General features: G+C 49.1%; 8 protein-coding genes across 8 annotated transcripts; 3 read left to right on the plus strand and 5 right to left on the minus strand.

The window, feature by feature from the left end:
• Window positions 1–279: 279 nt before the first annotated feature.
• SRB8 (mediator of RNA polymerase II transcription subunit 12) lies at window positions 280–5,510 on the plus strand (the record flags this gene model as incomplete). Its single annotated transcript, XM_041702332.1, has 9 exons — window positions 280–895; window positions 965–1,562; window positions 1,612–1,816; window positions 1,871–2,509; window positions 2,569–2,867; window positions 2,916–3,786; window positions 3,841–4,132; window positions 4,186–4,412; window positions 4,467–5,510. 9 exons carry the CDS (start codon window positions 280–282, stop codon window positions 5,508–5,510), a joined length of 4,791 nt encoding a protein of 1,596 aa, XP_041555128.1.
• Window positions 5,511–7,602: 2,092 nt separating this feature from the next.
• APUU_31160S (CIA30 family protein) lies at window positions 7,603–8,779 on the plus strand (the record flags this gene model as incomplete). The annotated part of the gene is made up of 3 exons (XM_041702333.1): window positions 7,603–7,690; window positions 7,761–7,994; window positions 8,052–8,779. 3 exons carry the CDS (start codon window positions 7,603–7,605, stop codon window positions 8,777–8,779), a joined length of 1,050 nt encoding a protein of 349 aa, XP_041555129.1.
• A 115-nt stretch (window positions 8,780–8,894) lies between these two features.
• Window positions 8,895–9,976, minus strand: ADE1 (phosphoribosylaminoimidazolesuccinocarboxamide synthase; the record flags this gene model as incomplete). Its single annotated transcript, XM_041702334.1, has 3 exons — window positions 8,895–9,271; window positions 9,380–9,755; window positions 9,827–9,976. 3 exons carry the CDS (start codon window positions 9,974–9,976, stop codon window positions 8,895–8,897), a joined length of 903 nt encoding a protein of 300 aa, XP_041555130.1.
• Window positions 9,977–10,582: 606 nt separating this feature from the next.
• Window positions 10,583–11,928, minus strand: APUU_31162A (glycosyltransferase family 69 protein; the record flags this gene model as incomplete). The annotated part of the gene is made up of 3 exons (XM_041702335.1): window positions 10,583–10,980; window positions 11,043–11,268; window positions 11,329–11,928. 3 exons carry the CDS (start codon window positions 11,926–11,928, stop codon window positions 10,583–10,585), a joined length of 1,224 nt encoding a protein of 407 aa, XP_041555131.1.
• Window positions 11,929–12,303: 375 nt separating this feature from the next.
• On the minus strand, window positions 12,304–13,848 carry APUU_31163A (putative FAD binding monooxygenase; the record flags this gene model as incomplete). Its single annotated transcript, XM_041702336.1, has 1 exon — window positions 12,304–13,848. One exon carries the CDS (start codon window positions 13,846–13,848, stop codon window positions 12,304–12,306), a length of 1,545 nt encoding a protein of 514 aa, XP_041555132.1.
• A 779-nt stretch (window positions 13,849–14,627) lies between these two features.
• Window positions 14,628–15,339, minus strand: COX13 (cytochrome c oxidase subunit VIa; the record flags this gene model as incomplete). The annotated part of the gene is made up of 5 exons (XM_041702337.1): window positions 14,628–14,673; window positions 14,763–14,770; window positions 14,836–14,995; window positions 15,058–15,082; window positions 15,171–15,339. 5 exons carry the CDS (start codon window positions 15,337–15,339, stop codon window positions 14,628–14,630), a joined length of 408 nt encoding a protein of 135 aa, XP_041555133.1.
• A 306-nt stretch (window positions 15,340–15,645) lies between these two features.
• Window positions 15,646–17,772, plus strand: APN2 (DNA-(apurinic or apyrimidinic site) lyase APN2; the record flags this gene model as incomplete). The annotated part of the gene is made up of 6 exons (XM_041702338.1): window positions 15,646–15,673; window positions 15,729–15,741; window positions 15,795–15,840; window positions 15,892–16,024; window positions 16,073–16,782; window positions 16,834–17,772. 6 exons carry the CDS (start codon window positions 15,646–15,648, stop codon window positions 17,770–17,772), a joined length of 1,869 nt encoding a protein of 622 aa, XP_041555134.1.
• Window positions 17,773–18,843: 1,071 nt separating this feature from the next.
• Window positions 18,844–21,451, minus strand: APC5 (putative anaphase-promoting complex subunit Apc5; the record flags this gene model as incomplete). The annotated part of the gene is made up of 7 exons (XM_041702339.1): window positions 18,844–19,558; window positions 19,608–19,744; window positions 19,793–19,899; window positions 19,961–20,084; window positions 20,132–20,525; window positions 20,593–20,686; window positions 20,734–21,451. The coding sequence occupies 7 exons, from the start codon at window positions 21,449–21,451 to the stop codon at window positions 18,844–18,846; spliced, it is 2,289 nt and encodes a 762-aa protein (XP_041555135.1).
• Window positions 21,452–22,017: the final 566 nt, after the last annotated feature.

Below are 22,017 nucleotides of genomic sequence, written 5' to 3' on the forward strand. Positions count from 1 at the left end.
CTTCCACTGTGGGACTCCTTAACTGCAGTTTCCCGTCAGTCACTCCTCCCTCTTCCGCGGTTGTTATTTCCCGCTCTCCAAGTCAATCTAAGCCACCCGGCCCATCCACAGCTTGCGCGGGAAATGTGAAGACCTATTGATACTGACTGATACATACTCGAACAGTCCCAGTTTCCTCTCTCTCAGAGTATATATATATCTGTCTACCGCAAACCTATCCTCCGAGCGAGTCGCCCTAATGATCAATTTTCTGCCGCTTGAATACACCATGAAATTGACATGATACCTCACTCTTCTGCCGGCGTCCAATCCTGGGGCCACCCCCTGCGCAAGCTCGATAATGGCTCAGGACGTGTGGACGCCTCGCAGGCTCCGAGTCTACCTGATTTCCGGTCTGAAGCGCAACAATCCACGCCCGTTCTTCCGCCGCATACCGGGCAGCCGGCAGTTATCGATCTGACATCGAGTATAAATGATGCGCAGGAGCGGGAGCCCCCGGCGAAGCGATTGAGGTTGGACGTATCCGCCGGGTCGTCCGCAAAAGATGCGAGTCCTGCGCCTGCGACTGGTGGAGAATCAAGGGTTACTCCAGGAATAGCGAATGCGAAGCCCTCCTCGCTCTCTTGGCGTGGTCGCCCGGTATGGTCTTTCCAGGCTATGGTATCGGAGGCAACCCACGGTGGAGAGGTCATTGAGGATGATGCAGGCTTGACGCCTGAAGGTAAAGGACTAGCGTCGCCTCCTCCATTTCCGCATCTACCTTGGAAGGGCACGCCACCAGAGCATTTTGGAAACAATGCGACGAAGACATCAGAACCCGCAGCCAGCAAAGAAGTACAAACAACACCGTTTCGCGTTCAAATACCATCTATAGCCCCTGTTCTCAAAGGAGATAGTGAGTACCCCCAGCCTGTCGAAGTTTCACTACGGCGCCAACTGACACACAACTCTCCAACCCTTTCAGGAATTGCCGATTTTGCACCATGGACTGGGAATCATCCGGAAGATGCCTTGAACGATCAGACGGTGAAACAAGGACATTACGATCGCACCCAGGTTTCCCAGAACGAGTCGAACACCGCACGCCCATCACTCTATGCGCAACTGAAGAATCGTTCCGGCTTGCAGATGCTTTCGTCGGTTTTTATGGCCGCGCTGGAGAAAAGGCAGAACCACAATACGGTTAATGCGCCATCAACCTTCAAGCCGCCTCCTCGCGTTACCCTAACAGATAATAAACGAGAGGCTTGGCTGCGTGATCTTGCCAATCCATCTGTTCCTTTACGCAGACTAAGTCGAACGATCCCGCATGGCATTCGGGGCAAGGCACTTCTTGACCAGTGCCTAAGCAAGTTGATTCCTGTCAGCCGGGCCGTATGGCTTGCGAAATGCGTTGGCGCCAATGAGATTCGAGCCTTTAAGAGAAAGGGCACAAGCGGCTCATTAGCAATAGGCTTAGAAACAAAGTGGGTTCGTGAGTGGACGAGTGGTGTGCAGCAGTTTCTCGAGGGGGTAGTAGGAGCCTGTGGATCGACAGGTTGGAAATCAAAAATGACCTACGCGTACGTCTATGAATCTGGCATTTTCTTAGGGGTTACTAACATCAAGCAGAGCCAGCCTGACTGCTCGTCTCTTCTTTGAGCGTTTACTTGACCACGATCAGTATTTCACTTGGTTTCTAGCCTCTTTGGAGGCATCGCCACTCAACATGATCCCGGTTTGGCTTCTTATGCTAGGTATTTATTGGGATAGCCTCTTACGGTATAGAAAACGCGGGCGGCGATTGGCGGAGGTGCTCCTTGAAAAACTACGTCAGGTAGGCAGAGATGATGTACAAAGTCGGCAACAGGATATGGTTAACAAGGAGCAGATAACGGAGCTGCGGCGACGAATATTGCTACAACCGCTTGCTGACCGGCTTTCGAGTTATATAAGAAAGCTGGTGCTTGAACATACTTCGTCGGTTATACTTCCCAATTTATGGGAGACGCACCGAAACCTCATTCTCTCTTGCTTGAGGATGAAAGAGACCACAGACAAGACAATATTTGACACCCTTGCGCAACGTAATGCTCGAGTACAATTACCGAAATCTCGACCGGAATCCACGCAGCAGTCTGCCCAACAACGTGTCGTTCAGTTATTTGACTCGATACGATCGTCTCATGACATATCATCTACATCGGCAGCATGTCTGAATGCGCTTGAAGATAGGATTGCTCTAGTCGCTAAGCTTCTCGAGTGGTCGGCGACTCGATTTCGCTCTGGTCTTCGCCGCGTATATACCGCAGCTCGGCTCCTGCGGAAGTGGAAAATGTCTGGCATTGACATTGACACCTATATAATTATGTTCGTGAGTACCGTAAAAGATACGGCTCAGCTGGATATGGATAATGTCTACCACGTTATATCCGAGTTGGTCAGATCTCAGACCTTCTCTATCAGCAGATATCTGCAATGGCTCATGGCTAAAGGTGTCGCGACGAACGCCAGTGACAACAATGATGAGGTTTGTGTTTCCACCAGTAATCCCGAAGTCAAAACAGTGCTTATTTAAATACTCATTAGGTTTTGGCCAGCGATACCCACCTCCTTACTCAACTTCCCATGGGACGCTTGCCAGAACATGTCCGTAACCTCCGATACACACTTTTGGCTCGTATTGGGATGTCGGTGGCGGAAGAAAGTTCCACTATCCAAGACTTGAAATCCGCGATAAGCCAGCGTTTGCCCAATATCTTCCAAGTCAAAGATAGCAATACTATATTTACCGAGCTGCCACGGCTCAATTTAACCTGGGCTGTCAAGTCCGAGGTCAGCATATGGATTAGACAAGGAGTCGTGAAACATCTTAGGGATACCACCAGGTGAGAAAGTTTCGATTGCGCGCACTGTACTCGCGCTAACAGATACAGAAAAATTGCCGGCCGTCCCCTCTCGATTGATTGCAAAGTCTCTGCCTTGACCTCGGAAGAGTTCTATTGCGTTCGAGAAATACTGGAAGGTTTCGGAGACCTTTCTATCCTCGCTGATGTGCTTAAACAAGCCACCGAGTGTGATGACAACACTGTACTTGCATCTGCATCTGATACTATTAATTATCACTTTGGTGCATTGTCTATCATTGGAGCGACATCGGATTTATTCAGGGGACTAGTCGGCGCTTATGCACGTCTCAAGAGATTCGGAACGCTAAATCTAGATTTCACCTTCTCATTAATTGAGCTTGGAATGCGGGTCCCCGAAGAGTCCAGTACTGTTTCTCTTCTCCGCCAGGACCTCGCTCGAATTGAGAGCAAATCGGCGCTGGCGGCACCATCACCACTCTCAGATCATATCCCGACGACCTTCAGCGATGCCGATGCCTCGTTCCAGGACAAATTAGACCAGCTATTGTCTTGCGGAAACGGAATAGACGAGTCCACTATGGGTTCTGTTTTCAATTCACTCACCAAGATCTTGACATTTGGTAGTGGAACCACAAAATTGTCGGCGAAGGATGCTTGCAGATATCTGGCTTATTTACGACCGTTCAGTCCCAAATATTTCGATATCATGTTAGTACGGTACATTTGTGGACTTTTGAAGTCTTCATCTCGGCCCACAATGTCTCGAATACTCCCCCCTCTAATCGGAGTTGGGTGTGTCACGATTCACAGCTTCGTACTCTTGGTCAATAAACTTTCAGCCCCTGAGAAAGCGGTGCCAGCAATCCCCAATCTGTCTAGCTTGCGCTTGGATGTCCTTGAACTTCTTATCCCGCAAAGCGAACCCAATGCAGACCTGGTATGTTTAGTGCTATTATTGCTGAAATTCCTAGCCACTGATGTCTGTTTATAGGTCACATATCGCTTTCGTTTGGCTCAACAAGAGTTTCTTGTCAAATACTCTAATGAGACTTTGAGCATAATCAACGACGCAATCCCGCTATTTGATTCCCTTGAAGACGCCGCTTTGGGGACAAGGCGCTCTGACCTTCAGACATGCACGACAAAACTACTACGCTCTTTACTTACTCAAAATTCGAGTAGCGTGGCGGAATATTGTATGCGCGAGTTAACAGGCCACTTGTCTTTCACGACTGTTCTAGAGAAGGCCGTTGACCTTCTCTTGGGCTTCGACTCCCAAGATGGTTTGTCCCTCCGGTTGTTAACGCGGATGTACCGTCAACTAACTCTTAGATAGAAATAGATCCCAGCGCACAAGCTGAGAAAGTCATTCTCATGAACAACGACTTTTCTCTTCCGTTCTGCCAATTGAAGCTCCAGCTTTTGTTCCACGCGCAACCTGGTGACGAGGTGAAGAACAATATCGTCGATGTGATGTTCAAGGCTGCAGTGGCGGATTCTCGATCAAGGAAATCCCACTGGGTGGGCCTAGTGAACCTAATGAATCAAGATGCAGCCCGACAAGTATGTTACAGCAGCGATCATTTCTCTAGGTTCCGTTCTTACTGACATTCTTAGATTCGCGAACGAGCAGAAAGCAGCTTCTTTTCTGTTGCAATGTTTGACGAACCTGCCGATGACTTATCATCATCCGATGGGGCGGCCAGTACAGACGCGATCGAAAGCGCAAAACTATACCTTACAATCATAGAGAAACTGGCCTATAGCATTCCCGAGGCTGGGGTTCCATCAGTGACTCCTCTTCTTGTGGAGAGACTGGATCTTCTCCTCCAGAAGCTTATCATAATGCAGACAAATCCGAACAGCTTCGCTGAGAGTAGGAGTGTATCGAGCTCTGGTCCAGTCGTCATGGCCAAGTTCAACTTTGAGCGATCGCTCGCATTCTGGTTCTCTGCCCTGCTTAGGATGACAGTGCTTCATCGGAGTGCTTTCAATGCGCCTGCATCCATTGGGCCTAAAGCTGGTAGCCTACAGGAGCAAACCCGCTTGCTTGTGTCAATCTTCTGCATTTCGTTGGCACGGTTGCCAGATAACATCCTCCGCCTCTTTCCAACCGCTGATTACTTTCCCCACACTATACAACCTAAAAACTTCCGACCATGTCCCGGAATCCTGTTGCAGACACATGCTTTAGATGTCGCAGCATCTCTCATCGATTCATTCCCGGATGAAGCGCGCCTGCAGTGCGGCCGCTTCCTCAAGGAGAAATGCCCCCCTTTCCTCCAATTCCAGAACGATCGTCGATTCCTATACCTTCTAGGTCCCATGACGGACACGGCAATACACAGCTCCCAACTACCTGCCTCTATTTCGTCCCCTGCTGCTGGCGGCTCTACTCCGACTCCCACCCCCTCCGGGAACTTTTCGGCCGGACCTTCAACCCAATCGCAACAAGTGGCTGCTTCGACTGGATCCCTCCCAGGATTATCTGAGAACACAAACTCTGTCGCCGATCGTCTTCGAATTCAACACCGCGGCCGTATTATTGGGCCGTATCCAGTACGGCCCTGGGAGCTTCTCGAGGACGCTGCTCCAATTCTCGGTGTGAATGACACCGCTGTGAGCCTGAAGCTGTTTGACGCCAGGCGTGTCAGGGCTTAAATATCCCTTTTTCCGCCTTCCTTTGCTCTCCAACTCCTATACCATATTTCTTGGATTTGGCCCTTTCTTTTCCATTTCGTTTGTTTGGATCACATATATATGCTGCATTGAGTTGGTTATTTACTTCATATTATTTTTCTTGGGTTTCGCGATATCCCGTTTACCCTTCATGATACCATGCATATTTGAGCTCATGTTTTGCTTATTCATGCCTACCCGCTTGTTTCAATCAGGCTATTCGTACCGCGGTTATCTATTTTGTTCTTTATTTTATTCTTCCTCTACCGTGCGGCTGCCTGTTTGCATTTTGGCTTTCATACACTGTTTGGATGGCTCTATTTGAGTTGTACATAGACGGGCGTTTACTTTGGGCGGGTCGCTACAGGGCTCGCGTATGATTTGCATTTTTATCATTTTTCACTAACGACATGCCATGCCATTAAATACATACAATCCACTAGCCTTGAACACCAACCGAACCGGTCTTTTTATGCAAGAGTTGTCTATCTAAATAGTAGATGTCTTTTTCAGCCCCAAACCAAAGAAGGTAGAAAATCAAATCCTACTCCGGCCTACCCAACCTCAACAATGCAACGGAAAATCTCCAAATCGGTTTGCATGCTTGATGGAAACCTTGGAGGCAGGATTAGGCTTCCAAACAGAACACGAAAGACAGGAGCGCCAAAAAATCCACAACTCTTATGCCTAACATGCTTCTAATGCCACATATCTCTCAGAGCAGCTCCATAAAAACCGTGATAGATATCAGGTCGCAACACTTGACCCCATTCCGCATGACCCTCCTCTTTATGGGTGCTCTTTGCAAGGATTGACATTGAGCATAAACACTCTGGGAATAACTTTCCGATGACTTATAAGAGCTTGCTGGGCGTGCTCGCTGGTCTGATGTGATGTTAGTTAATATAGCACTAGGGGGCCAATTTTCTTGAATTAAGACTCACTTCCTGACAAAGACACGGGTAGGGCCGTACTTATACTGTGTACTTATGTATGTCGGAGAGCGCATTCCCCTTGGGTGCAATGGGGTGCTGGGCGCCTTGTGAGAGATGGTCAGACGGTGGGATATGTGGGTGAGAAGAGGTGGCGTGGGAGGACCAATGCAGATGGGCCGCAGCAGGTACTTGAGGAGAGTTTGTATTGTAGTAGGGACGAGGTGGATGGCTGTGGTAAAGAGCCGTGGACCTCATAGTTTGAGGCGACGGCGTAGCTTGGGATGGCCACGGATATCGGGGTCTATATTCGGGCGGTATCGGATCTTCGTCCGAGCACATAATAATGATGATGGAATATTGTATTAAGCAAGCGAATGACAGCTATATGCTATATTAAAATGGACAACAAGCCACTTGGTAGATCCGCGGGCGAGATAGCGGCATGAAGAAGAAATCCCCCCACCCCCGGGGCTCTGGACAAGGAAGGAGCTTTTCAGCCGCATCTTGGAAGGCAAGAGCAACTCAGGAGGATATGAATTTGTGGTGGTCATAAGTATAACAAGGCGGTCATCGCGTATCGTCTGGTTGCGTGTTGGGCCTCAGGCTATTACAAGTATGGATGAGTGTTCGAGAGTACAGTGCTCATACAAGAGATAAAGCTTCATATACTCTCGATTAAATCAAAGCAATGCGGCAGTGAGCAGCCCAATGCTCATTCCACCCTCTTGGGCTCTTTCCATTTCCATCTGCTTGGTCTCAATTCAAAAATCTGGCCGCCCCAGAAAATAAATATGCAACCTAAATATTTATATTTTGAGGTTCATAGTAGGTGCCGAAAACCTAGTCTCCAATCAAGCCTACTGTAGATAGCTGTGGACGAAATTGGATTTGTGGTTTGACAAACCTCCCCCACGGAGTTGCAAAGCGCACAAGATGAATGAAGTACGGTGAAGTCTGTAGGAGGGTGTGGTTCCAGTTGGGGCCCGATCTGATAAGCAACATAGGTACTGCCGATAGCGGTGAGGCTTGCCGACGTCATCCGGCCTCAGGCATCTAGAGGGTCGAGATCCTCCTTCTCAGTTCCTGGAGGCAAGAACTGCTTCATAGCTTCCAAATCACCCCCAATCCCTGGATTCGACATGTTTCCAACAGCAAGGTGCCTAGCATCCAAGCCCCCCGGGTTTCTCAAAAGGAGCGCGGAGGAAATTGGTCGATTGTCAAGAATCGGTGCGTCCGTCCCCTGCGCCTCCGAAATCGCTTGTCAACTTGAGAAACTAACTGCCATGTGCTGAGCTAGCCTGGAACACCGAGGCCCTCCATACGCCAACAAAGCCATATTCCCTTCTAGACTTCGAAGATGAAGCAGCTGTTGCGGGCTGCAAAACGATGGCAGACCGTGCCGTGGGAGGTTTTAGCACTGCAAGCCTCGACTATATCCCCGCCGATTCCTCTACAAACACGCCTGCCCACGCAAGATTTCATGGAAATATTTCTACGAAGCTCCCTAACAACTGGAGGGTGGAGAGAACAGGTACATATACCCTGAGTACTTAAAAAGCGGACCAGAAAATAACGAGCTTCTCACTAGGATATGCCGCCTTCCGCAACCAAGACCGAGGCCTCTGGCTCTTTGGACGACTATACTGGGACCTCGATCCCTATACCTACCTAGCTTTACGTGTCAAATCGGACGGTCGACGGTACACCGTCAACATACAGACCGACACTATCGTCGAAACCGACATCCACCAGCACCGATTATACACACGCCATCACCACGTGCGCGACTCGTCTACCTTATCCGATGATTACCTTTCTCCACAAACATCGCCCAAAGCAGCAGAGTCGTCTGAAATCGCTGAAGAAAAGTACCCCAGCGGTATCCCACCTTCACTTTCCGACATCCCCCCGTCCTCTACAATCATGCCCTCTGTATCGTCGGTCACGACATCTGGCTCGACCGGATGGGAGACTATCCTGCTTCCGTTCAACTCGTTTGTACGAACGAACCATGGGCTTGTTGTGGAACCTCAGACCTCTATCATCCGTCAGAGGGTGAAGAGTGTCGGAATTGGTTTGACGGACCGAGTAGAGGGGCCTTACGATTTACGTATCCATAAGGTATGGGCCACAAATGGGATAAGTGAGCCAGAGATTGAAGAAGAACGCCGGATCTGCGGGACAGCTGCCTTGCCCGTTGATGAAGGGGTTCGAACCAACTGGGTTCCGCAACACAACGATGCCAAATCTGCGAAACAGGGAAGTCAAGAGCACAAAGGGAAGGGCCTGAAGGGGCTACGTGATGAATGGGATTAAACCGAGAACGACCTCTTGGAAATTGTACAGTACATATATATCTTGGAATTGATGTTCCATTCTAAACAACACATATTAAAGCACTTCCACGGCGCAATCTGCCATGCCCTACTGTCTAATTCCCCCCAGTGATCCGCTCCCAAGCTTCCCTATACTTCTCACTCGTCTTCTGCGCAATCTCATCGCTCATCCTCACCCCCGGTTTACCCTTCAACCCCTCCTTAACCAACCAATCTCTCAAAAACTGTTTATCGAAGCTCTGCTGGCCACGTCCGACCTCATACGAGTCCTTAGGCCAGAAGCGCGACGAGTCTGGCGTAAGCACCTCATCCGCTAGAACAACCTCATTTGTCTCCTCGTCAACGCCAAACTCGAACTTTGTGTCCGCGATGATCACGCCCCGCGTAAGCGCATAGGCGTGTGCAGTCTTGTAGAGCTTCACAGCGAGCTCAGCAACGGTAGACGCATATGGTTCACCAACGATCTCAACAGCTGTACAATGACACAAAAATCAATTAGTCATCTGACCAAACCAAATTGCAATTCTAACGAATGGGGTTCGAGGAGGTAAGGGTAGGTAGATAGATAGAGATAAGATACCTTTATCAGGATGAATATTCTCATCGTGCTCCCCCTGTTCGGCCTTCGTGCTAGGGGTGTAAATGGGGCCATCAGGGAAGGCCTCGCTCTCCTTCAAGCCTTCCCGCACTGGAATCCCGTGCACGGTTCCGGACTTCTTGTATTCGTTCCATGCGGACCCCGTGATGTAGCCGCGCACGATAGCCTCAATGGGTAAAACTCTCAGCTTGCGGACTTGCATCGCGCGGTTCTGAAGCACGGGGCGCAACGAGGCGGGGATCTTCGCGGGGAGGTCAAGGGTGATGAAGTGCGTTCGGAGGGTGGGAATGGCTTCCTGGAGGATTTGGAACCATCTTTGCGTGCAGAGGGTGAGGAGGATGCCTTTTTCGGGGATTCCCTGGATATTGTTAGTATGTGCAACTTTAGAAAGGGTGTTATTAAACAGGAGAATGGTTTGGAGGGGTGTACATTTTCCATGATCACATCGTACGCGGAGATACGATCGGTTGCGACAAAGAGGAGGGTCTTGTCGTCTACTTCGTACAGATCGCGGACTTTGCCGCGGGCAATGAGGGGCAGGGACCCCTGGAGGTCGGTCGTTGTCAGAGAAGAGGCCATTGTGAATGTTTGGGAAGGATTGGAAGTAGAGACGAGATCTGGATGAGTCTGCGTCACTGGGATTTTTTGGCGGGGTCTATCGGAGAAGTATGAGGGCGGGTGCGGAATCGGAGCTTGGTGCCTCAGGCCCCGTATCGCATAGATCCAGTCATTGTCATTGACCAAGCAAGAGGTTTAACCAAGTAAATCATTTATTTCAAACAATTCACAGTGCTTCATACAGAATATGCTTCACAAATTTATACAATCGAAATGGGCTAGTCTGTTAACATCACCCCGTTGGCTAACACTTTAAACCCATTACTCTCCACCCACGTTCCGTGGATATAACACCAGACGCCCAGATCGTCCGTAGACTTGGCAAGACAAATATTCTAACCTATCCGAACATCCCCAGGCCAATTATTCCAAAACGGGGTTTGCCCAGCCCACTAGACCTGTCACTTCAGCCTTCTCAGAGCATGTACTCCGGGAGGGAGGTTCGGAGCTAGCTTTTTTGCACCGTAATATGCAATGGTCGACCACGCAGTCAGGTATAAGAGACCAGTGGCCATTTTCCGACCTTCAAAATCGTTTTCGGACCTGTCAATCACCATCTTGGGAATATCACGGTACCATAGCTTGGGTTTGATCAGCAAGGCAGTAATCGCCGCGTTCACTATTATTCTCATCCTCAGCCAGCCAAGCAGAAAGACGGCTTCGTACGGACCACCCTTCCAGGAATGGAGGATTGATAAAGCGGCGAAGGCGATTCTCCCATATGGATTCAAATATTTGCCAAGTAGAGAGCCAGTGTCCAGTAGAACGACCCGCCGGGTGTTCTGCCGCACTATGTCCTACCCGAACAAAAGGGTTCAAGTAAACGCCCCTTCGCTTGGAAAACGGGTTGTCCGCGTGAATTAGGCAACCTTCGGAAGCCACAGCATTCTTATCTGCGAGACCACCGGGTATCCCTCTAAACTGAATTGGCCGGGAGGAATAGATTGCCTCCGTGCCCATGAATACTAAAGCATCGGGCGTTAGCACTGCTGTCGAGATTTTTCTGCAGGAATTCCAGTCTGCTTACCCATTCCACCCCAGCAGCTTCTAACGGGAACTGGCAACATGTATTTCATGGGGTCTCTTGACTCGGCCGCACGAAAGAAGGGCCACTTTTGCATGACTTGTTCATATCCATCCACGTCTCGTAGAGCAAGTGCGTCGGACTTGGTCAAAGGTTTCGTTATATCGAAAGAGCAAGCCGCAGTGTATGTACCGTAATTGGTATTCAAAAGGGATATGACATCTGTTTTCTATATGTGCATACGCGTTAGCTGAATTGAACAATTCCCAAGAAGGCGCGTGCTACCCACGGTGAAGAAGACATCGCTCAGAAATAAAATTCGATCGTAAAATATCCCATCATCTCGGAGCTTAAATAACGGTTGAAGAGACTTATTTCGCAGTCCGGCAATATAAGAAATGCGCCTCGGATCAGCCGGGTTCAGGTCCAACAGTGCTTTGTCGTCAGGAGGTTGGTCGGCGAACGCGATGCTTCGTCCTATATTCGCCGTGTTCAGCTTCTTGTCGAATTCGTGCAGAGCGTCCTTTGTGCCATCGCTGCTTCCAGTCTCATGTACACTAACGAACAAATTATCCGATCCGAAGACATTGGCTAAGTCGACAATTACTTCGCCCCAATGGCCTGGTAGTGACCGTTCGTTATTCCAGAGAGCACTAGCGATGAATATCCGCTGTCGACGCAAGGGTTTGTAATCTAGGTGGGTTTGCTCTTCATTAAAGTGTCGGTGCACCAGAAAGACATCCGCTGTGCTCCAAATGAAGAAGATGGCCAGGAAGAGCTGGAGGAGGCGACGACGGAGCTTGGGATAACGCGAAAGATGCCGGATGGCAGTGGAGATCAGGAAGGAAAGTCCATGGATCACGGACCTGCATGCATCTGACAGATGCATTTGAACTTGCAGTGGTAAGGGCGAGCTCGATAACAGGCCCGGCTGGTCACATTAGGCTGAATGGGCGTCAGCGTTGTGCAATCGGTGTCTTGTCGCAATTGATGGCCATGCAGTCAGATCGGGGGGTCCGGGACGCGCAGCCCGCCAAGACTCGGACTGGACAGCCCCAAGAGATCGTCCATCAATTCACTGGCCTCTTGCAAATTAAGTTACAGCGTTCTCACGCAACAATATCTATACAGCGAGCCACAGTATGGGGTCAAAGCAGGGGTGTCCTTAGGTAACTAGTATTTCGGAGCTGAACGCCTAGCTAGGCCGCCGGTCGAAGAGTGGAGAAAGATAAGGTACCAAGGGGAAAACACTAAGAAAGAACGCTCAAAGCCATTGGAGTCCGATGTCTTCAAAGTACCGGTCAAACCTCTGAAATGAGCCCGACGGCTCTGCAACTGCCACATAGGTATCCGGGCGGATCAGGTACGCTGCATCAGCTTGCAGCCCGGCTGTTTGATACTGCCCGTCCCAGGGGAAAGCATGTAGGGGAATGTTCTTGTTCAGGCACCATTGTGTCAATTCTGGCTTGGGCTCTCCATAAACATGGACCTGCCAGGTAATTGATTTCAGGTTCTCAAAGTTGTCAATGTCTCCTACAGGGGCCCATGGCATACGGTCTCCGCCGTGAACATAGCCTGCAACACCGGCTGACAACATACTCTGTCTATAATCCAGCATAATTTGAGAAACCTTCCGGAACACATTGTGTCTAACGTAGTCGATTTTGGCGAGCAATGGCGCAACATAAGGCAGAACATATGTTCGCAGGGTTCGCGCGAAGTAGCTCTGCGAAATAACGGCATTGAAACCGCTGTCAGTTGTGTTGACCAATTGGCTCGCAAACGCGCGACGTTCTGTCTCATAGCTTTCGAGTAACGATAGGCCGGCTTGTCCTTTGATGACCGCTGACAGCTTCCATGCCAGGTTGATTGCATCACCAATACCGGTGTTCATTCCCTGTCCCCCGACAGGACTATGAATATGTGCCGCGTCGCCGACCAAGAACGCTCTGCCTTTGCGGAAGGCAGATGCTAGACGGTGATGGCTTCGATAAGTGGAAAACCAGTTCAGCTTGTCGATTTTCAGTTTCAGCGTTTCCGCCATCCTTGGGGCAACATCCTCGAAGGTGATATCGGTGTCTTTCTCCGCAGTTTCATCATCAATGGCCCCAGAGATGCGGCCCCGGCTGCTGTCATCATATGGAAACAGCAGCATAAACTCAGACTGGTTGAAAGTAACATGTGCTTCGCCATTCAGTGATGGCCCGCTTCCCTCGAAATCGGCGACAAAGAAGATATGGGAGTACGTTGCGCCGTCGTATTCAACTCCGGAGACATGGCGAACAGTCGAACGGGCTCCGTCACAGCCAACAATAAAGGTTGCTTCGCAGGTTTCAACATTGTCATCACCATCGGTACTAGGATCGGTCGTCCTCAGCCGAGCTGTGATTGATGATTTGTTTTCCGTGAAGTCTATAAGCTCTCGGTGCCGCTCGACTTGGACACCGAGGGAGTTGAGGCGGTCTTCCAAGAGCGTCTCGTGCTGGTCCTGGGGGAAAATGTGGATAAATGGGTATGGCGTTAACCCACTACCAATATCACCAATGGGTATTCGCCCCCGGTGAGTGCCCTCAGACCAGACGTTTGTGGCTGCAATTTTGTGCCCGTTTGAGACAACATCTTCCGCGATTCCGAGTTGGCGGTATAGTTCTAGGGTTCGTGCCTGGATAGCCAGTGCCCGAGAGGTAGTTACGTCGGCCTTGGCTTTATCGACAATACGGATATGTATACCTTGCTTAACTAGCCATAAGGCTGTGACAAGGCCAGAGGGGCCAGCGCCGATGATCAGGACGTCAGGACGGGGCGTCATTGACGGAAGTATGAACGATGTATGTATGGCGGGATCAGGGATAATCAGAACCACAACGTGGGTAAATTGGGTACGTTGATTCGATAGTTGATGAAAACGTAAAGGGATTGAAAGTATCTATGCCTGTTCCAAGTTCAAGAGCGAGTTCGTCGTATTTATACATTTTTCCAGCCATGAAACATCGTCGTCAGGCGGGCAGCATATCGGAGCTTGGGCTGGCCGACAATCCCGCTCGGCTTTCCTCCGCCGACACCGGGCGCCCGATTTTTCCTCTTGAGTCTGGCTATGACTCCTTGCTGTCACCTGAACAGCAAGGCGCAAGCACCAACCTGAGTACGCATGAAGCTTCCGTCATCCACCATATTTACATCGTTACCGAGGTATCGATCGCATCCGGGTGCACTCGTAAATGATTGGCCCTCGATCAAGCCTTCAACGTTCTGACATATCCCACTGTTTACATAGACGTCCAGCATCGACTCCAACTCATAGGGACTGCAAATGGGTTTCATAGGTAAATTTTATAGACGTGCTCCAGACTCTTTGGGGACATGAAGTCTTGGCGGGATGAAAATAACCGGGTGCTTGTATAAAATGAATTCCAAACGGCAAATGAGCTTATAGCGTACAAAGGAAACTCAAAAGAAGCATAGTAATGGGCGACCACTTCGTCAACAGATTTGGGACTCTATTTCCTGGACTCTCCCTCCTTTTCTGGATAAATGTACATGTCCTTCGTTTTCGGGAACCGGTGTAGTCCTGCTTCCACATGGAGCTATCTAGGTAGACTTGTCCTTGTTGTGGTAGTTGACGCTGCTGTTCCAGCTGCGCGAAAGTTAGTAATTGACCATAGAAAGACCGCGAAGGAGCTCGGTTCGGTCCCAGAGCGCGTAGTTGGTAGGAATGGAACTTACAAGATGGTCTGCAATACCAAAGTAGTTAGCAATCTATTATCCACATATCTTTGAAGATGCTTCATGAACTGACCTTGTCACCATCTCCCCAGGGGTAGTTCTTGGAACGGATGTTCTGGTAGGGGTACTCGGTGCGTTCCTCCAGAGGGGCCATGTGCTCCCAGTGCTCCCAGTGCTCGTTCCACTGGCTGTAGGCGTTCCAACCGCCGCCAATTAAGCAGGGAATAACGGCGCTGAAGTAATATGAGTACGACTGTATCGGGTTTGGAGAGGGGGTATCGGTTGCATGACATACAATATGGAGAGCTTGAGCCAGAGACCTGGAGTGCCAATGGGTTAGCATCATTCGAATTCTTCAATTGCAAGCTCGGTATAGACTTGTATAGGCTGAGTAAAGGTAAAACGTACTGCTAGTCGAGGCGGCGTGGTGCTTGACGGCGGCTCTCTCGCGGTTGAACTCGTTGTCGACAGCCCAAGACGGAATCTTGGACTGCGCGCTGTTAAAACGGCGCTGGAGGGCAGAGCGAACCGGAGCGGAACGCTGGGCGAAGCGAAGGGCACTGCGCTGGGGAATCATTGTTGCTGAACGAAGAGCGAATGGCTCACAGCTGTCTCGGTCTTCAAAGGTGGGAATATCAGACGATGTCGACTCGGGTGGGCAGACAAAAGCCGCTTAGTGCTTCCCGTGATTCGTTCGTCTCCGGCCACAACCGTTCCGTCGTTATGTCAGCAGCCTACACCTCCCGTGATGTCACGCTTCTGGAATCACGTGTTCCGAAGCTGTTGCTCCCTTCTGATCAATCAAGTCGAGTTTATACACATCTCTGAATGTCAAGCACCGTCTTCTGAATAATATGCACAGCTTGGGCCCGTAGTATCCGGGATGGGGTTTCGTATCACGACATGGAACGGTGAGCTGCCTCCATCATTGTCAAAATAGGCATACTAATGCATTTGTTTTCGCAGTAAACGGCATTAGGTCGGTAGCAAATACCAAGCTTGCTATTTACCTCGCGTCCTAATTGTGATTAGGAACCCATTCTCGTATGAGCCATGGAGGAGTACACGTACTTTCGAGGTAAATCGTTATCTTTCCCCCTACGGACTCGGTTAACTTTGTTTCAAACAGTCTATGTTTGATATACTGGAAGCCGATATTGTCGTTTTTCAGGAAACCAAAATCCAGCGAAAGGACCTTAGAGATGATATGGTTCTTGTTTCCGGGTGGGATTGCTACTTCAGCCTACCTAGAGTTAAAAAGGGTCGGTCCCACTGAGTCTACAAATGATTGGGAACTGACATTTCACGAGGTTATTCGGGTGTTGCAATATACACACGCAATGCAACATGTGCTCCCATCCGTGCTGAGGAGGGGCTGACGGGAACCTTATGTCCGCCAAATTCATCCGCGCCATTCAGGGACCTACCTGAAGATCAGCAAATCGGTGGTTATCCAACGATAGAGCAATTATCGCAACTCGAATTAGACGCAGAAACACTCGATTCTGAGGGGCGCTGTGTTCTACTTGAGTTCCCTGCCTTCGTTCTTATAGGCATCTATTGCCCTGCCAATAGGGATGAGAGTCGAGATGCATTTCGCCAGAATTATCTAGACTTGATGGATGCTCGGGTCCGAAATCTAGTCACCATGGGAAAACGTGTGTTCGTCACTGGGGATATCAATATCTCAAGAGGCGAGATTGATGCAGCTCATGCGTCTGAAAATATCAAAAAAGGAGCTATTACCGGAGACCACTTTGTCTCCGCTCCTGCGCGGCGCCTATTCAACCACCTACTGTCTGACGGTAAAGTTTTGGGTGACCGAGATGAGGGAAGGGAACAGCCAGCTCTTTTCGATATATGCAGATCCTTCCACCCTGAGCGCAAGGGCATGTATACTTGCTGGGAGCAGAGAATAAATGCTCGCCCCGGCAACTACGGTTCGAGAATAGATTATGTCCTTTGCAGCTTGAACATGCAGGATTGGTTCCATGACTCTAATATCCAAGAAGGACTCATGGTGAGGTCTGAGCAGAATCCGAAGCATAACACTGCTAACGAAAGTACCTAGGGGTCGGACCATTGTCCAGTATATGCTATTTTCAAGGACACCGTGCCTCTTGGTGAGGGCGAAACCAACATTTATGATGTCGTGAACCCACCAGGGCTGTTTCGAAACGGCGCACGCCAACAAGACTATACGACAAAGTTGTTGTTACCACTGTCGGGGCGACTGATACCGGAGTTCGATAGACGGAGAAACATCAAAGATATGTTCATGCGTAAATCTAGCCAGCCATCGCAAAAGTCGCCTTCTGTTCAGCAACCAACTCCAACGCCATTATCTGAAGGCACCAAGGCAGTCGCAGAGTCTACCAACCTTCGCTCAACGAGCTTGAGTGGAAGCTCCTCTGTCGTAACACCTGATGCTGACCAGTCAAAGGGCATTGTGCGCAAACGACCCGTCAGGACAGAAAACCCTCCCGTAAAGCGTTCAAAATCTGCAGGTAATCACACAGTCACGCCAACTGCTGGACAGAGTACGCTGAAGGGATTTTTCAAGACAAAAAGCAACCCTGACATTGATATGGAGGATTTCAAATCTCTCAGGGATGGAGAAACAGCCTTGCCCAGAAGCCCGTCTAAAATCCGCAGCCAACAAGTAGCAGGTGCGAAAAGTGCGGAAATGGCGCAAGACGTTGATGTTGACGAATCCAACGAATCAACACCGGCTACTACAGCATCATATAAAGAACCAACAGACTTCATCGATCCCGTCGCTAGCAAACAGGATTGGTCAAAACTGTTTACTAAGAAGCCTGCTCCCACGTGCGAAGGCCACGATGAGCCGTGCATTAGTTTGAAAACTAAAAAGCCTGGGGTAAACTTTGGTCGTTCTTTCTGGATTTGTCCCAGACCTTTGGGACCCAGCGGGAACAAGGAGAAAGGAACTACCTGGCGATGTTCTACTTTCATCTGGGCCAACGATTGGGATTCCTCGACGATGTAACGAGACTAGAGATATGTACTTCTCTTGCCAAAGACGTGTACCCAATTTCTCACCTAACGCGAATATACACGGTGCCAATGTTCAATGACGATATTTGATCTCACATCCATTCTCGTACCTTTTTCTCTCAGCTTTCGACCTTGACCGTGCTCCATATGCCCGGGGCGGTTAAACGTTGGGCAAAATGACTGACCGGACGGTTTTATCTCTGTCATATTCTTTGCGATTTGGAGTTTACTATGGAGAGACCTAGCACTACCGGAAACAGCATTATACCTACAACCTGGTCTGGTGATGAGGATTCAAATTGCAGTCTCTGTGCTCCTTGCCTCTCAAACCCACAGCCTTCGAAACCACTCCCTGCCGCTCAAGGTAAAAGTTGCACGCGACTATGCTTCTATCGGGTATAAACCATAGATAAGCAAAATATTCTTCACACCACATCCGTCATGAAGGTATCACTCAGCGTCGACAACGTCTTTTGCGTGTATGGTGGAATGTCTAACAGCCAAACTGCATGAAGGAGCTCTTTATCCATACAGAAGACGTATCTCATGAAGCTGTCAGGCTCAATGTTTCCATTGCAGTGTTCAATCTAATACTGGACTCAGCGCTCGTTGTAGCTACTACATTCACCAGTGTAGTATCGGAGACGAGATGGGTTTGAGATGCGAGGTTAAACTTGTGTTGCAAATTTCCATCTGCCATAATTTTGTTCCAATCAGATGTTCTCCCTGGTGGTTTAGTTCAAATGAGCAGCCTGGCCTGCTACATCGTACTCACCGAATATCAAATTACTGGCGGAGAGCATTATATACTTCTTAATCACTTTGAACCAAGTACGTAAAATAATGATCAAATGCCTTACCATGGCAATGCTGTTGTTTATTCTTATAAAAATACCATTCGACCAATTAAAAACCACTAGCGGTATTAGGCTGTCTTTCTATTGCATTATATGGCAACAATTCTGTTGTGATTTATATTATATATAGTGAAAGTGAGTTCAATAATAACTCCAAGCCCACGGCTCAGTACAACTCGATGTTAGCATAATATCATAATAACTCATTACTGCGATGCCTTCTGCTTTTGTAGGTCTAGGTACTTCGCGGCATAATCGTTGGCAAGAACCGAATCGCCTGTTAGATGCATCACCGTAGCTTTCTTAGCCATCATCTCACACTGCCCTCTGATATCCTCAATTTCCTCATATTGGTCGTAGGCACAATCAAGGTAACCCAGGGCCCGGTTCATGTATTCTTTCTTGGTGGGCGTATTCTTTCCTTCACTCCAGAGTTTGCCGGCGATACCCATATTGGCATCTACTAGGAGGGAGTACGCGGAAGCCGCGAGATCACAATCGCTTGACTCCAGAATTTGAGGCATGATGCTCTCTATCATAACTGAGGCAGCGTCAAACTCCTTGAGACTCAAAAGAACATTTGCCAATGCACAGATAGCCTCCCAGAGGCCGGGGAGCAGTTTCGAGCGATAGGCAATGCTCGCAGCCCTCATGGCCAAGGAGAATCCCCGTTCAGGCTGGCCTGTTTTCTCAAATATGCGAGCCTTGAGACATAGTAGTTTGACTTGGGGCTGGATATCGAAGTTGTCCTGGTGAATTGACTGCGCAGTCTTTTCAATAAGGTCCAACGCCTGCGCATAGTTGGCTTGGCGGATCATAAATTCAACGGATAAGAAGGACAATAGGAATGACAAATCGCTGTCAGGAAGATCGATTGCCTGGAGCTGTGACAGCAGATAGCCTGCTGCTACTTGGTCGTCACTGGAGACTGTTAGACATGAATGCTGCAGGTAGAGAGAATAGAGCATACTTGTAGATTTTACGTTTAAGCTGAAGTACACCCGAGAAAAACGCCCAATATTGGCTCGTTTTCAATGACCGAAATCTTTCAGGGCTCATTGCAGTCATGTGGGCAGAAACCTCGCTATAGCGGCCTTGTTGCGCTAGCTTCGGAGTGTGAGTAACTTGTGTACCTAGTAAAGGACCTCAACTTACGAGTTGGCAGCTTCGGAATGTGCTCTTCAAATAGTCTTCAAAAGGCGCGCTGTTCCGGTAGCATTGGCGGAATACCTCGCTACTCAGCCAGGCAAAATGGGTGACTCCTGGAAACGCAACATGTCAACCAAGAAAATCGATTTCCCCCATAGGAGGGAGATACAATACCTATTCTAGAGTATAGTGCGGTTTGAAGTAGGAGCTGCGGCCCCATTGAATTCACCAGGTTCTTTGTGACATTTAAATGTGACGCGCGCACAACGTTCTCGATCGACGACGCGAGACTCTCTCCCTTGAGAAGTTAGAATCGTATCGTCAACACAGAAAATAAAGACTTACATTCTGTAGTTCGAGTTTTGCTTCGCTCAGGAGGGTAGTACTCAATAAGCTCCACATCTCTGTTTCTTTTGCCTTCGCTTTGAGGAACGATAGCCCTTCTTTTTCATTACCTAGCATACCAGTATTTTCAACATCTTTGATGAGTTCTGGAAAGGCTTTTCCAAAATGATACAGCCAGCTCATGCAGAAGTTCAGGCAGTTCATATCATGGGATTCCCGAGCGATTGAGACGGCTTCTTGCATCGCAGACACGGCTTCTCCATAACACCCGAAGTCTGCTTGTAGTATTGCAAGATTTAGAAGCGCATATTGATAGGTCCCTTTGTCTCGACTATGCATCGTGTAATCGAAGTAGCGATGAAGGTTGTCAAAAGATGACGGGTAATCCCCTGCCCTCCAAGCATCGAGAAATCTGGCGGTCAGCCCTGAAAATATCGAAACCCGTAGATTTGACAGCTTACCTTAAATAGTGTATCAGATTAGGCAAAGTCACACCAGATGCAATAATGCGCTCCAGTTGTGCTTTCATTCCTTCTGGGACTCTCCCACCAAATCCTAATTCGTTAGAAGGGGGTCCCAGCATCAATGAGAGAATATCCTACTTTGCAATTCGTTGATCTGAAATTCGAGGAGCCTTTCAACTTCCTTCGTACTGACATAGCGATCGTCTTCATCATCTTCTTCGATGTTCCCGTATGCTACCTGACAAAGATGACTGCTTGTACCGAGGCCCAGTTCCAATAAATTGATGTCCACAGAAGCCTGCTCGTCGGAAGGGTTTTTGCGCGCCCAGGCTCGGTATGTCGGAAGGCGATATTTGACAAAGCCTTTCCATAGATTTACAGAGTCGTGAAACTGCAACCTTGTGAATTCCAGTTGGGCTCTTCTTACGAACGCGCCTAGGGGCGAACATCGAGCGAGGCGCATACAATCAGACTCTGGAATGATGCCGGCATCTCTGTCTCTAATCTGCTCTTCACGGGTCTTCGCAAGTATGGTAGATATCTCTGTGAAGAACACTTCCAACGCGTCACAGGAGTCGATCGACCATATTTTTCGGAGAAACAAGTCCCAAACAGATCTTCCAGGCACAGACGATGGACTTGTTACCAGTGCCTGTTCCAAATCCTCGATGGTCACTGAATACTGAGCAACCCAATCGTCCGAAGAAGAAGGTCCATCCTCTCCGCCCATGGGACTGAGATAAGCGACCACAAACGAGAGGACATGGATTGCAGACGAGTTCGGGACCACGCCTTCAGTATAGACTTGGATGAGGCATAGTAGAGCAACCTTTGATGGGGTGAGATATCGACTCATTGCAGAGGTGTATTGTGCATTGTTTGTCGAGGCTCTTGCTAATCTTTTTGCTTCTCGGCCCTCTCAAAAGGGAATAGAGAGATGTCAAAAGAAGGGGCGCGTCCGCAACGCGTCGCCAAAAGAGAGCAGGTATACGGATTAATATAGCTTTTCGATCGTGGAGGAATTTGATTCCACCCGCAAGGGATTTAGTAGTGATTTCGGGAACGAACTTGGGATCGCGTGGACGGAAAGGCAACAACAGGCAGGAAGTGAAGGTTTGCGTCAAGTTGTGAGTTGAGCATAAATACAGCGTCTTATAATCACCGAGCACATACGACCACAGGGTGTGGAAAACAGGGCTTCCCGTCCGCTCAGCCCTACTTAAGCCACACGCCGGCTGGTTAGTAGTATGGTGGGTGACCACATGCGAATCCCAGCTGTTGTATGTTTTTTGCCCACCTATCTTTTCACATTCCCCTGCTGTTTAATCCGCAAATCCAGTATTATATTTATTATATTTAGTAACAGTATTGCTTTTGCCACTGGGAAAATGGGCCTGCAAGTCTATGCGAAGCTCTACGCTG

The sequence above is a fragment of the Aspergillus puulaauensis genome, chromosome 3 (genome assembly GCF_016861865.1).
Source record: "Aspergillus puulaauensis MK2 DNA, chromosome 3, nearly complete sequence".
Classification (NCBI taxonomy): Eukaryota; Fungi; Ascomycota; class Eurotiomycetes; order Eurotiales; family Aspergillaceae; genus Aspergillus; species Aspergillus puulaauensis.